The 16,263-nt window shown below is 29.6% G+C and overlaps 1 protein-coding gene and 1 long non-coding RNA gene across 6 annotated transcripts in view; one reads left to right on the top strand and one right to left on the bottom strand.

The window, feature by feature from the left end:
• The window catches only part of LOC132904592 (uncharacterized), a 95,003-nt gene that overhangs the window by 72,624 nt on the left and 6,116 nt on the right, over positions 1 to 16,263 (bottom strand). For 4 of the 5 annotated variants that reach the window (XM_060955214.1, XM_060955218.1, XM_060955215.1 and 1 more), the window contains exons 1-3: positions 3,994 to 4,208; positions 1,513 to 1,752; positions 168 to 292 (exon numbers count right to left, since the gene is read on the bottom strand). In XM_060955214.1, the coding sequence (XP_060811197.1) occupies positions 168 to 292; positions 1,513 to 1,752; positions 3,994 to 4,193 (565 nt within the window). In that variant the 5' untranslated portion in view covers positions 4,194 to 4,208. Of the gene's footprint in view, positions 1 to 167; positions 293 to 1,512; positions 1,753 to 3,993; positions 4,209 to 16,263 lie in introns of those variants that run through there. The other variant, XM_060955217.1, reaches the window with a different exon arrangement.
• Positions 10,635 to 16,103, top strand: LOC132904620 (uncharacterized). The gene is made up of 2 exons (XR_009657630.1): positions 10,635 to 11,162; positions 15,869 to 16,103. It is a non-coding gene; the product is annotated as an uncharacterized LOC132904620 (long non-coding RNA).

The raw sequence follows: 16,263 nt of genomic DNA, 5'->3' as shown, positions 1-16,263 counted from the left end.
TTAATTATTTATATGTAATATGCTATTACGTTTAAATCTGTATGTATATAATCCATATGAATTTATACAATAATATTATTATGATTCTAATATCACAATAAAATGTCGAACTTGACGTTAGAACTATAAATATAATATATATACAATAAAAAAAATATTCAACAAACCGTTGATTGTCCAAGCTCGTCGGATGCTGCTTTTCAATAATTCCACAGGGGACGCTGCTTTTCCATTTACAGATTTACATACTGAATTTACATAAGTCCATTTCTCAGTAACAACGTGTAATTCCCTAAAGAAACAAAAGTACAAGTTCAATTTTTGCACATGAAAAGTAGAAGCAAAAATACTTAATTTTTTAATAGAAAAAAGACAGCAACACTAACAAGAGGATAGTTTTCAATTACTATATCAAGCCATTCCATAAGGAACCTTATTTCTTACTTGTCTTAAATTTTGAATCCAAAATTAGGTCGTATGCAAGGAAATCAGTACAATCAGTAATTTGAAAAATTACAAATATGTATATATATAGAAATAATCAATACTAATGAATCGCGACGAAAATGCTCAGAAAATGGCGATATTCAGACGAAAAGCAGAAATATTAAATAATATAAAAGAGTATAATTTGAAATATGTAAATTTTTATTTACTTCGCGCTCTACAAGAGCTTTTCCAAAAAATAAAAAATTCAACAGAATACGGAATTTGAAGACGATAATCAAATGACAGTAACCTATCAATTGTCAAAAGTTTAACAATTTTTCAGGGTGATTAAATTGCCAAAAAGTTGATACATATATTCGGAAAACAATTGGTAATGATTATCCATTAATACATACGATAAACTCCATTTTTCAAAAATTTAAAGTTACATATAATGTATATAATACGATATTACTTACAAAATGATCTAATGTCTTTCATACTTCATAGGTGATCAATAGGTATAAAAATTTACAAAATGACCATAATAACTAGTACTCTTAATAATCATACGATCAACTACAAAGCCAAATGCTTAATTGAAGCCTGTCGCTTACTTGGAAAATATGAAAACAGTTTGTTAACTTTATTTTTATAAATCTATATTTAATACATTAAAATTTTATATAGATCACATTTTATTAATTTTAAGATATAGGGATACAAAAATTTACAGCGATCAACAGAATCGTCAAATAACGTTAAAATTTATTTTTATAGTAACTTAAGAGATTAATTTAATTTTTGATAAAATCTACATTTAATATAATATTTTGTGCGGTATTAAATCTTAGCAAATTTACTGTACACAATAAAATATTGTATTATAATATACATTAAAACTGCATTACTTTCAAACGATTTTAAATTATGTTGCTTATTTTATAAAAAAAGAAGATAAGCAATCTTATAAAACAGAAAAACACAAAAAGTGAAGGAAATGTCGGAAGGAATCTTAGTAGAGTTGCGAACAACGTAAGCTATGCAAAAAGGAAACGGTGTAACAATGGAAGAATTACTCACGCGATCTTATAGCAAATGTTACAGATCCATTCGACGTCTTTGTTATCGGCAGGGCTCCTGACCTCGATACGGCACTGTCTGCAAACTCTGTGCCTGCAGCGTGTGCACAGAGCACCGGTGTTGTAAAATCTACCAAACGGTGCACCGCATCTGGTGCATTTACGTCCTTGGTACGATAGTTCACCCGACGCCTTCAGTAGTCCCCTCCTTCGGAGGTATTGCAGATCAGCCTTCAGTCTTCTGTAAAACGTACAGTTCCTTTGCATTACCCTCCCGATTGCACCTTACTGTCGGCTTACGATAACATCGTACTTGCATTAATCACAGTGGTGTGCAAAAGTTTCCAGTCAGATAGATTTTTCACTTCCTATTCCAAACATGATATCTAAGAGTTTTAAATAATATTGACTGTAAGAACCTGATAAGTAATAGTAGCAAGTAAAAATAGTATAATCAATAAACAGTGTATTATAGTTATATAATATTAATTAAAATTCTTAAGAATATCATCTTTGCAATATGAAGCGAAAAATCTTTTCAGAAACTCTTGCATACTATTATAGATCCTACTATGAACGACAATACAAGAAGAAAGTAGATACCATGTTCTTCGAATTAGTGTAACATTTTTATTCTAAGATAGCACAATGGTAGCTCCATTAATAAACCACCAATCGTCATTGATTCTTTATTTTGTTCCATATATACGGATTATTTTTGCAATAGTATAAATGTAGTAGAATATATGTATATATAAGACACTTTTAGATAAATTAATTAAGCATTATCAATACGTTCCATTGACTAAAATCAAGTAGGAAAATATTTTGTTACATTTCACTAAATGTATTATAGCACATGTTGATTATTCGATTTAGTTTCTTTTCAAGATTACAATTATCAGCTTCTAAATATTAAACATAAATGATTATAATGGAAACAAATAAGTTGCATAACAAAAAATTTGAAACCTGTCTTTTTGAGGACCAGTTCTAGGATAAGATAAGTTATAGTTTTAGGATAGGGTAGATATGCTTCGATATTTATCAATGAATTAGGAAATCTAAATATACAAAAACATACAAACTACGTGTGACATACAAAAATATTTTGAGGGTGAAGCGATCTATTTTGATTTTAATTCTATAACTTTATACATAAAAATATAAACATGCGTAAGCATGCGCAGCTTACTCGTAAATGTTCTATTCAAGATGATGATGACAGTTTCCCAAACCTCGATTTATAAGGTATTACACCTGATTTTGTGACAAGAGTTTGGAAAATTGGAACTTAAATTTGGTAAAATTGGAATTTAAGTTTGGAAAATTTGGAAATTAATAGTTTATTGGATATTAACATTAACTTTTTCCCGTTAACTGTGCTCAACTCGAGCATACTTTTTTTCAGTATTAATATATATATATATAAAATATACTCTTTTGTGCCATTTTCATTTATCACAAAAATGTTAACGTAGACAAGCATAAAAGAACAAAGTATATCTAAATTCCAAACAATTTTTTAAAATAGGTTGATTATTGCTTATAAATCACCTGGAATTAAATGTCAAATACTACTTGCACCATAAAAAGTTGGTTATCTCCAGTTTTACCTTATGGGGTAGGAATATCATTAGTTTCAGTTCTTCAAGCTCTACCATTATATGAATGCTTATCAAAAAATCAAAATAATTGTACTGGGTCCTTGGATATCTATAGTCCTCGGGACTGCGGATATTTAAGTAAATTTATATTTTTGAAAAAGCAAACAAGGAAATAGAACTTAATCAGAAATTTGTTTTACCTATTAAATATCATGATAGGTGCCAAGTTTTGCATTCTGTGTATTTTTGCATTTGTAAGTTTCTACAAATGCATAAAAACTCGCTGCCTAATCGTTACATTAACTCGAAGATTATTGTATCAATTTCTTGTTATTACACAACGACAATTAATTGAAGGAGGTTTTGCGCCTTTTCGACCATACATACCAATCTCACGACATTTATAAAGCTTGCTACTTGCTTTCTAGGAAAACGATCTCCTAAATTAATCTATATAAAATAAAGAAAAAAGGTATTTTGCGAAAGCTATTATTTATTATCCGTCGAACATGCTAGGAGAAATTAATAAACTACGAATCTTCGTGCATTTATAAAAAGTTCAAAGATGCAGAAATGTAAATACAGAATTCACATAGGAGACAAAAGTACATAAAATAACCAAAGTATAACTCATAATAATATGTAGAGCAAATGGAACAAGTCTCTGTTTAGATTTCATCCCTTTAACTCTAAAGTTTATAAAAATGCATAATCTACTATTTAGCGAGTCTTTAACGTTTATTATGCACTATTGGCTGGTCGATGTGCGATCGTTGTATTAATTTTATTGATCGATGGAAACGAACAAGTTACGACTAGTGACATGCACACACTACAGTATCACGATTATGCCTCGTTAATGCTACAGTACTCACGCAATGAACGCAACAGACGCACGTGATGTATTCCTGTGGAAATCAATGACTGTTCTACGGCTCACCGTACATCCCGCCGAAACACGCGTCACCACGTTTGGTATCTCAGTTAACACCAGAAAACGATCTTCGCTTTTGACATTAGGCAAAGGAGAAGTGTGTAAAGTACAGCACGTGTCGAATATATCGAGAAATTGCATTGGTATCTTATTTAATTATCGCACTTATTACATAACGTTTAATTACAACACACTTATGTTTATTGTTAATTGAAAACATGTTGAAATGGAGTTGCTATATGTATCAGAAATTGTGAGAGATAAGCGCTTATATTCTCTCGTTCAGAGATGTTCAGAAATGCGTTCCTTAAATGCATGATTTTTCTAAATATTAACAACCTTTTGAAATTGCCAATTACTTCATTGTTTCTTATTTCTTAATTACTTATTAATGTGTAAATATAATATTATACATGTTAAATATGAAAATGTCGCGTAATATAATATTAATATATTAAATATGAAAACAAATCGAAACCGAATTATTATGAACATGTAATAAATTGGATACTTTTGATAATATACTATAATTTTCAATGTACTTTAACGTAATAACATTTTGAATGTCAAAAAAATAACACCTACTATATATAAAATAATATAAAATAAAATACTAAGACATTGCAATTTATAGAAAGATTATTAAACATCTCTATATATTGGAAGATATGGTAAATTTATCAAATATTACAAATATTACTTGTTTAAATTTACCTTAAGATTTACGATTATTTATAGGTATTAGTCTCTTAATGGTCTTCTTAAGTTTTACTATAAATAAAATTATGGAAATACGTCATTTGTTTTCTTTGGAAGAAACTGAATTATATATTAAATTATGTATCATAAATAATGAATTAAAAAAATTTACAAAATGTGCGGAGTTGGTCAATTTAGCTTCTAACGGCATTTCATTTATATAACATCACAAAATTGGTTATCTCTCTCGTCATTCAATTAAGTTTAAATCGGACTACATAAAATGTGCTCGCCTACTTCAGAAGCGTAATCATAACAGAAATTGTATTAGATTTTTGCGAATATTTCGGAAACTAAAGCCAAATGGCGGTAACACGTATAGAAAAAGTTGTCAAGAATGTTGACTTTGACAGCATATTTCAAGGTCATTAAAATCGATGAAGCGTACCCTTTTCTATATAATTATCCAATTTTTTCACAAATTCCAGTATATTTCGCACACAAATTAATTAAAAATTGTACACAATCTATCGATCACAATCTAACCCACGAAATATTCCATGTCCTCGAATATTAAGCAGAAAGCATAAGAAGCACTTGAGACTGCAATGTGTTAACAGAATAATTCGGATAAATAAAACGACAGCTTCTCTGACTTTTGGTCCGAGGACAGTAACTCTTGGGCGATCGCGCAGTTGCCGTATCGCTCGTATCTAGCTTCTTTTGTTGTAAAAAAAGAATTGACACACCACGCAAGAAAGATTGCTACATCTTTCTGGTTGGTGCCAATGTTGCGTTAGTGTACCTCGTAGGTGTTCTACCAAGTGGCATGTATCTGGTTTTCATTCCCGTCGCATAGTGATAAAGTATATGAACGTAACATACTATGTATACGATACAATGGACACGACCAAATAACAGTGAACGACATTTTCTTCGACTTTTAGCCATTCCAATCAGGTACTCGAATATCTTCCTCCTGTTTCTCTCTATCTCTTTTTTCTCTTTTTTCTAGCATTGTGTTTATGCGTTTAGTATATATATATAGTATAGTAAACATCTACGTATTAGATGTATATAAGCTCATGAAAGTATTCGAACATTTGCAGATGCCTTTTATGAATATGTTATGTGTGCTATACAAAACATTTTAGAATTTTATTAGCATCGTTATGAGACTTGACTATTATAATTAGATTGGTAACGTTTAAAACACGAAATAAATAAATATATGTATATATTTAATTTATATTTAAATTATTATTAATTGAAAAATTATATATATAATTTTTTATATGTATATAATTAATATTATATATTATATTAATTATAATATATAATATATTATATAATATATTATATTAATTATTATATTAATTTTTATAACTTTTTTAATTATATAAAAAATTATATATAAATTATATTTATTATATACATAAATATATATATATATATATATATATATAAATTACAAGATATTTAGTGCAAGTATATCCGTATTTCGCAGAGACCACAAATGTATTTAAACAGTCAAGTATCCATTATATTGAAAACCTCAATATATATTCAGTTAGACCAAACTTAACATCTATTATATGCTATAGATGGTTATTCAGACTGTATAATTCTCTTATTAAATATATGTTTGGAATAAATATCTTGTAATATCTATACATACGTATACATTTTCGGGTTCGTTTCAAATTTTACTGTGCTAATGGAATTTAAAAATGTTTTATATAGCTTTATGATATAAAAGTTTTCTATGGTAAGTGTCTCTATGTTCAAAATACTAAAATAAGTAATTGAAATGTTCGCATTAACTGATATTCATTGATATTTTACATTACATTATTCATTTAAAAGATTTAACATTTTTTGACTCTATTTAAAATGCAGTATTTTTTATATTTGTATTTAATTAATATTTTGGTCTATAAATATTATTTATTCTTGTTTGTAGGTCCAGGGGCAGGGACGTTGCACTTTGCGTTGTAAATTATAAAATAGATATATAGTAAAATTTATACGTGATGCGCACAAAATATTCATGCAGAAATTATGTTATATTAATTAATTATCATCGTAACTTATTTTTAGGAAACTGTGAAACATTAACTTGTTACTGTACGTGAAAATGGAAAATTCTATTTTGTTATTATTTTATTTTTCTTTTTGTTCGAAAATACAGTATGTACGATTTATTAAATACTTATTTTGATAAGTAAACATTTGGATATGTATATATCCAAACAAAAATGTATCTGTATTCCTTATTTTTAATTTCTTTCCCTAATTCTTCTTCCTTGTTCAAACCTGCTTAATAGCAGTAGAAAATATAAGTTAACAATATTAACCATTTATATTAATTAATAATTAACATAATCGATGAGAATATATTTTTCTACATTGCTTTTACTACCTGTAATAAAAATTTGGCCAATTTATTGTCTCCATTATAGAAAACATAAAATTACTTATGTAATTTAATTTGTTTACGTTATTAATTCCAGCTAATGTATAATAGCACAAATATTTAAAAAATAGAAGATCTTACATTTATATAATTTTCTATGTAATTGAAATTTTTAATTCATCACAATTCCTAATATAATTTATCAAATAATATTTAACAAAATTATAGTATTTAAACATAAATTAGCTTCATAACGTAAACGTAGTTTCCTGCTAGTACTTTTCGTTGTTTTTTTATTTCTATATATATGCATATATATACACATATACCGTTAGCCTACATACCTTTAACCTCTATCCATGAAGGACAGAGTTTCCGATGCAAACATTTACTCTTATATGATTAGAATACAGCAAGCAAATTTCTAGAATGCGTTAATTTATTACCTTATATAATGCTGACATAATTTTCGCTACATTTAACACAGCAAGCGAAGCAATGAATCGAACAACCTTTACATTTGAGGCGTTTACCTATTAAATATTTTCATATTTTATCAAATTCATTAGATACATTATTTAATAGAACATCTGGCAAAAAGTTCATTTATAACACATTTACCGATATACATCAAATGATTGCAAATAGATATTTTTATATAACCGTTACATTTGATTACATATCTGTAAAAATGTCTCTAAAATAATTTATAAAAGGTCCTAGTATTTAACGAATAATATTATCTTTGAAAATAAAGTTCATTTATACAATAATGTTTATGTTCTGAATAGTATGGAGTAAAAAACTGCAACGGAATAGATTTATTAAAAATTATTTATAAAAGCAATTATCTAAAAGTAGGTACTTGCAAATTACTTATATTAAACAAAAAGTATCTATAAATAAAGATATTTCCAATTCCAATATATACATAAATATACCTTTTCCAATTTAACAAAATTTCTAATATTTTTTTTTAGTTTATTTTGGTTTTTTTACAATTTGTCCTGAAGGACATTTGGTAAAGTGTTATATCTCATTGGTAAAAAAAAAAATAAAATAAAAATAAATATAGCATGTGGGTGGCTACCCCCAACGGGGTGCCATCTTCCTGTTTATTATATCTTTTATGATCTAATATATTTCAATATATTTTTTTCTAATTTAACTAAACTAAATAGCCAGTTAATGTACTTCTTTAACTAATTTAATTTCATTGAAATCATACTTATTTGAATACATTTATAAAACCACATTTATAACTGAGAATTACTATAAAGTTTTGAATCATTTAGGTTAAGTTTAGCTGGCACCCCGCTGGGGGTAGCCGCCCACATGCTATATTATTTTTTATTTATATTTTTTTTCTTCACCAACAAGATATAACACTTTACCAAATGTCCGCAAGGACAAATTGTAAAATAACCAAAATAAAATAAAAAAAAAAAAAAAAAATTTAGGTTAAGTTTAAATGAGCATTGAAACCAGTAAACGTGTAAAATAGAAGAATGGACACAGTTGTCACATCCGATCAGCAAAAGACGATAGTAGTAGAAGCAAACCCATAAAGAATCATTGCGCGCCAATCCCACGCACCCGCCTTAAGGGCACCAAAAGCTGTGCAGATTTTTGTATTAATTAAAAAATGTTGTTTTCGATGATCTTGATAAATGCCTTGTCTAATTAATTATTTTATCGCTTAATAATTATATTAATAATATATTAATAATTTTATCACTTTGACAATAATCATTCGAACGGAGTTTTTCATTGTAAGTATTCCTCTTGTTAAATTTATTTCATTTATTATTAAGATTAAGTTATATATTGTATATACATTTTCCCTAAAAAATCGGAGATATCGGGACACGACTTGTGAATAATCTTGTTATTTTAATAATATTCATTCAAAGGAAGCTGTCTTTTATAAACATACCTTCTGCAACATTTATTTTATTTGTTACTAATTGCAAAACTATGTCTTTTTATCTGTATAAAATAGAAATATTAGAATAGGATTTATAGAAAATCTTGTCTTAGCAAAATTCATTTAAATGATCATTTTATTTTGAATACTCATTTTCTAAAATTTATTTCATTTATTACTAAAGCTATATTCTTTTAAAAGATATAGTATATAATAAAATAGAATACGATTATGGAAATAAAAAGAAAATTTGAAAGAAAGAGTTGAGCTTCATGGAAAGAACCAACAATTTCCAGGAAACATACGTGATTACAATTGCAGTATGAAAGCTACTTTGAATCGTCAATTTGCATACAAAATTGGAGAGTTTCGATGAGGTGGAATCCTAACTAAGAATTAACGTCTTTCACGGAGAACAACCTGGAAACAGAGTGTACGATGAAGCTGGTTGAACAGCTTCATCTTCGAGGATAGATTGCTCCAAGATAAAGTTGCGGTTACTATCCTTCTGCTCAAGAAGTAATTAGTGTGATACTATAACGTGACCAGAATGTACCGATTCCGTACTTAATTATTCCATTAGTAGAATATTCTTTTTGAGTAAATTAAAGCTTATCGCAATTAATTCTGTCAAAAATGAAAGTAATAAATGACGGATAATTGGATTTCATTTATCGCCAAACAAATCTAAATTGCATCGATATATATTTTTAAATAAAGTTAATTCTTAGATAGAACAACATTTTAACTTATATTTTATAGATATATAAAATTATAAAAGGTCCCTAAAAAATATACATTTTTAATTTACATCTTTACTTTAAAGAGTAAATACTAGTACCAAAGAAGTATTCATAAATGCAAGGATTATCACAGAGTCATCATTTCGATATATTAGTCTTTCATAATCGAAGAACATTCGAGACTTAATCAAACAACATCCATTCGTTCAAACGGAACTTCAAAACAGCTGTAGCTTCCACTAAACGTAACTCGTCTTATAATGCGTCACATTATCAACTTACTAATCCGACAAGCGTATTATTCCTCCTTTGAAATCAGCGACATGGAAATGGTCACGACACTGCACAACTTGACCAGTTTTCCAACAAAACTACATAAATTCTATATAAAGTCGTCCAAATAAACGGCAATTACATTAAAACAAAGGAGATCGACGATGTGTAAACGGTTGACGAATCGAGTTCTTTGCCCGAGTATGATTGGCTTTCACCGATCTCCGTCGTGCCAAAAACACACGAAAGAACCGAGACTGCTCGATACACCTACGCGTCCCTCTAGTTCCGAGAGAGCGAGATTCGATCGGTCGAAGACACGAAGACTACGTTGACCGCATCCGGTCGAGCGAAACACAGCCGCTAGACTGGGGATCGGCGTCGACTCACCGATGTTCGTTCGCACAATAAAACGAGCCAACCGCGGTGCAAGCTGGTGTCACTTTCCGCCACCATTACCGAGCCGATATTAAGGGCGCACTGGTGTATCCAGAGAGGAGCGTGTGGCATTGGTGGCGCGGCCGCTAGTCGCCGTCCGTCCACTTCCGTTTCGGTTTCGAAGATCGAGGATTACGCTGCGACAGTAGCTAACTTCGCGTCAGATCTGCAAGTTCCCGAAAAACCGAAGAGCCGGTGTAGCACATAAGAGCCAGTGACAGTAAACTGGAAAACATTGCACAGCCAGATACATAGTGCTTACTTACCTGGACCGCGCAGCCGCTTTAGGTCTTGGTGAACCAAGCGGAGAAGCAACCGGTGAAGCGACCAATCGGCGCTCCTTATCGCTGACGCGGCGTGCAAGCGACACGATGTAGGTGTGTGTGTGCGCCGATATACATACACACGGGCAAAGGTATCGGCGTGTCGTATCGGTTGTGTTCAGCTATCCGCACACGGTGGGATTGCGGCTTTTGCCGCGCGATTCGATCGAGGGAACACCGCGAACTTCAGCTCGCGAGCGTAGAGAGATCGCGGTTTCTTCGGTACGCTTCGTTTTACTTCGGTTACCCTCGGCTCGCTTTTGCCTCACACTAGCGGGGGCGTGACTCCACGTAAGTACATTAGACGACGATGACAGTAGGGCTCTGTCTATCGATGTTGACGATTGCAGTTCTATTTGACTTGTTCGGCTAGCTTTTTCTCCACGTGGAATACTTGTCGATTTTTTTAAATCGAAGGACACAGGTGAAACGCGTGATAAGTTACATTTCCCATCCTTTGTAAAAGAGCAATTTTAAAATTCAATTTATTGCAAACCAATTCTACATCAAAATCGTCTTTACATTAAATTTTCGAATTAAAAGTGTGCTTTTCTCAATCCCTTGCACACTAGAAATATTTCAATAATATTATTTAAGTGAACTATTATTAATCTTAAGAAAAGCTCACATAGCAATTAAACAAATATTACTCGTGTCTTGATAAACATCGCTATTATATTTATATTTTCGAATTTTCTAGGTTAATTCCTTCTTCAACTATATATTTAATATTCAAATACTTCGTTTTAACTATCAAGGGACATAAAAGTCAGAAAATCAATAAAAACGGACTAAACATTTTTCTCCCTTGAGGTCTGAAAATGCTTTGATTAATTAATCTATAATTCCTCTGTCAATTTCATTTTATCTTTTCGTTTTATGCTTTCTAAATGTTATCTTAATCTTGTTTTGTGTTTTTAGATGGTATTGATTCGTTATCAAATAGCGGACTGCAATAAAGTTTTATAACGTTCATGGTATCATAATAATGTTATATAAAGTTCCTCAGTAATCATACTACAATCGACGAAAGAATAATTCTATGTAAAAAAGAAGTAAATCGAAAATGTAGGATAACTTTTTTTTCACATAATGCTTGGTTTTAAAAAAAATCGAACTTGAAAATTTGTTGATATCCGGGCTAGTTTTTAATTACGTGTCCAAACCTTATTTTGCCTTAAATGAGGCCTTTGCCAAAAGTTTTATTCTATATTTCCGATTTTGTTTTATCACGTAAAATTATTCCCTTTTTTTAAATTCTTTTATTTCTAAAATTAAAATATTTATTAAAATTAAAATAAAATATTTTTAAAATTTCTTAAATTTTATTTTAAAATTTAAGAAACCTGAAATTTTATTATTTCTCCTGCCATTTTTGTTTAGTAATAATTATTATTGAGATAGAAACATAATTGCATATATATACTTATGTTTCTATCTCAATAATAATTATTATCAAACAAAGATGGCAGGAGAAATAATAAAATTTCAGGTTTCTTAAATTTTAAAATAGTAAATTAAAAAAGGGATAATTGCATATATATACTTATTTATTTTTGTCATATTGCTTTAATTTTAAAGTAATTATGTATAGTATATTTCGCAGTTTCAGTGTTAAAAGATAAGAGGCACGGAGAATTTCAAATATTTCGACATACTTCAATGAAAAATGAAAAACTGCTAGATAGAATATTTAAACTAAATACGATCGTATAAATCATTTCTGAAAGTTGATTTAAAAACGGGATTTTATAAAAGAGGGACAAACAACTTGGTAGAAAAATGACAAACAGTTATAGAAAATGGGGGACGATAAACGTAATTCAGAAACAACAGATAGTTTTTTAGATTACTTGATGTATGAGACGTCTTAATGCTTTCTAATAAATTCTTTTTAATAATGATATGAAATTGATGGAAATTTCGAATCCCGTTAGAACAGTGATTGGTGAAAGTATACTGCCTACAGCACTTTGATATTAATCGTGCATTATTGGTGACAATTATTTTGCGAAAGGCAGACTACTAAATGTTCTATCTTCTTTTTCTGTACTTTGAACTGAATTCAAGATTTGTGATTCATTACCTTTACGCAGCCTTTTTTCCTCGTTGCGTTCATAGTGAATCACATCACCGATAATTTTTCTACAATCGATACCTCATGCAGAACCATCGCATAGTTTGTGGTTTCACGATAGAGCACGAACTATGGCCATAAATAGAGTATTACATGACCGTATGGAGCTCAAAATATTTAGTGTTTTAAATTTCAAATTTAAATCATTTTCAAAGATAATTTTTAATGTTACTTCTTGCATTTATATGATATTACATTGTCTTTTATTGTATTATATTAGTGAAATTTGTTTTATTAAGGTTTTATTTGTATTAACACTAAACCTATCACTATCGCCCAATTTGACCGTTTTTGAGTTTTGTACAGCTTTCACATATTTAAACATTATCACATTAAACTATACAGCTTTTTTTAAAATATGCATACAATGTAGTTTTCAGTATTTATTCCTCGTTTTATTTTTTTCTTTTTCAAGAAATATATGTAACCTGTCCTATCTAGCTCCACCGGTCTATTTGACTGCTCGAGATAATACGGTATTTAGTCTTCTAAACAATCAGTATAAAAGAAAAGCCACCTCAATGTGGCATAGCCAACTCAAAACAAATGATCAAATGGCAATAAAATGCAATGTCAATTCGAAATCTTGTAGGCGGTCCCTTCCGGAGTTTTTCAATATTCTGCACCTAGCTGGAATAGATGCCTGGGTTTTATATAAAGAAATAGCTGGAAAAAATGTCAAGGCAGAAATTTTTATTCCAGTTAGCTAGAGAACTTGGCGCTGCGTATCAAGGAAATGCGCCAAAAACATAAACAAATACAAGTTCGGATTCACATGTACGAAAAACTTGTTAAGTAAAATATTATGAGTGCTATAAAACTACGAAAATCTGTTTGGGATGCAAAAAATAAATGTATATATGTATATATAATAAGCTTTATATTATTTATATATTTAGGAAAATATTTATGTACGTGTATATGAGGTGTATATGAACGAAACAAACTATATAACTGCCATTCATTTTTCATCCTCTTTTCCAGTTTATAATTGAAATTATATCCAAATAAATTTGTATCGTCGATTTATGGAAGTTGTTCGTATACTAATTCATTCAGCAACGAATCAACTCTCTACGTTTAATTATGAAAGCAATAATCTTTTTTAAGGACCGGTCATTTTGATCGAGCACGGTAGAAATATATTTCTATTGATATATTGATATATTGATATACAATATATTGATATATATGTATATATATATATTTCTACCGTGCTCGATCAAAATGATCAAAATGAAATATATATATATATATTTATATTTATATTTATATTTATATATTGATATATTGATATATTGATATATATATATATATATATATATATATATATATATATCAAAACAAAAGTTATATATATATATATAGAAATAGATATATATATATACATAGAAATATGCATACAAGAAATGTTGGTAGGTTTAGTGCTTTATAACTTTTGTTATAAAATCCTTTATAAATCGAAGTAAAACTGTTTCTCTATTATTCTATTATCTTCCCCTTCTCTTTCCGCCAGTCACGTACGCTGCATTGTTGGCATGAGATTTCAAGTAAAATATTGCGTGATTTCACGCAAAGAATTAACGCACATATGCTGTCAGGTACGTGCAGATTTATATCTGCAATGACATAGCTTTGCATCGTCGCATAGTTCTCAGTAATATATCAATTCTACCTTATACCTATATATATGAACATTGTAACCGCAGCCACATTAATCACGACAATTAAAAGAATAACTTTCTTAACATGTGTAACTGCGTCAGGTGCTAATCTGTGATCGAGATCACGTAATTGTATTCACTCGTATTTGTGTCTCGATAATTTATATCAAAGAGCGTAAAGCTTTGGTTTCTCTGAATTTTAAATTAATTACAGCAAGTTACATTGAATAATTATATAACGGGATCGTGTTTTGGAATAATGATCAGAACTAGCGCAGGTTTCATCAAATTTTTATTCCATATACAGTGGCGAACATATAAGTAAGAAAAATCCTTATACCAAATGCAATTTCATTTAATTTATAATTATTACACGAAATAAAAGTCCGAATGCTGTTCTATATTTGAAGTATTTCAAAGTATACGAAATGAATTTTTAAATTTTGTATTATGGACGCACAAAATGGAAATAAAATTTTCATGATAATTAGTTCTATTTACGACTGAGCATTTTATACATTTAACTATTTATACATTCTGTATAAGGTATTGAAGAAAAAGAACTAACATTTTAAGAATTTACAGTACGTACCAAAAGGAATACAAAAATGTTTCATCAATATTTTAAATTATTACTACTCTTGGTGAAAAATTCAGTCTTATATCTACTGATAAGAATATTCGTTGAACTTTATTGATAAATAACTTAACCGGGGTACAACAACGCACCAAAAATGTGTAATATATTTAGAAATATACGTACGATTTTATATATATTGAAATACAAAGGGGACAAATCAAACATTTTGTGTGGAAAGGGTAATACACTTTAGCGTGTTACTATCATTTCTTGTTAGTAGTAGTGACATTTGCTCTGCGAAGATATACGAATGGTAGTAACTGGAGTAAGCTAATGTCTTCAGGAAATCTATTTATTGCTTTCAGCGAGGGTAATAATCATAAAATATACTTCTAAGTAGCGTCGCTGTGAAGAAACAAAACCCTATTAATGTAATGGTAAAAGTTCTTATTAGCGATATTTCAACTGGTAGGTCAGCCGATTTGAAGCACGAGTTGCTACATTCATTCAAGTTTATTAATATGCAAACACACGAAGGTACTAATACCAATGATTCTCATTTAGATAGCGTTCTATTGCACAAGTACATCTCTAATCGCGATAATACCGTTTACAGATACCACCAGGAAGAGTGGCCCTGTCGCGATTTCCCATAAATGGCGTACCTTCAGGAGGAAACGAGTATCCGGTTATCCGTTCTAGTATACGAAGATAACCTGTTACGTCAACTTTAGCAAATGCAGTTCCTCCGTTATGTGTCTTCAGGTCTAAAATGTTCACTTCTTATATAGGTATACGGTAGAAAATATATACGACACGACAAATCTAAGTGAAAGTATTGCAAAATCCAACGATCAAACTTATTATAAATAGGGAGAAACCTAAGACATTTCCAAGTTATTTTTGCAATTTCATCTTACTATAGTTTCAATTCAATTTTTATATAATAGAATTGTTACGCCACGACGCTTAGTATAGATCGTATTTCTAACCATCGCTCGCGGTCCTACA

Source organism: Bombus pascuorum, chromosome 2 (genome assembly GCF_905332965.1).
Source record: "Bombus pascuorum chromosome 2, iyBomPasc1.1, whole genome shotgun sequence".
In the NCBI taxonomy this organism is placed as follows: Eukaryota; Metazoa; Arthropoda; class Insecta; order Hymenoptera; family Apidae; genus Bombus; species Bombus pascuorum.
The sequence above is the reverse complement of the archived record's forward strand: the minus strand, read 5'-3'. Positions and strand labels throughout refer to the sequence as shown.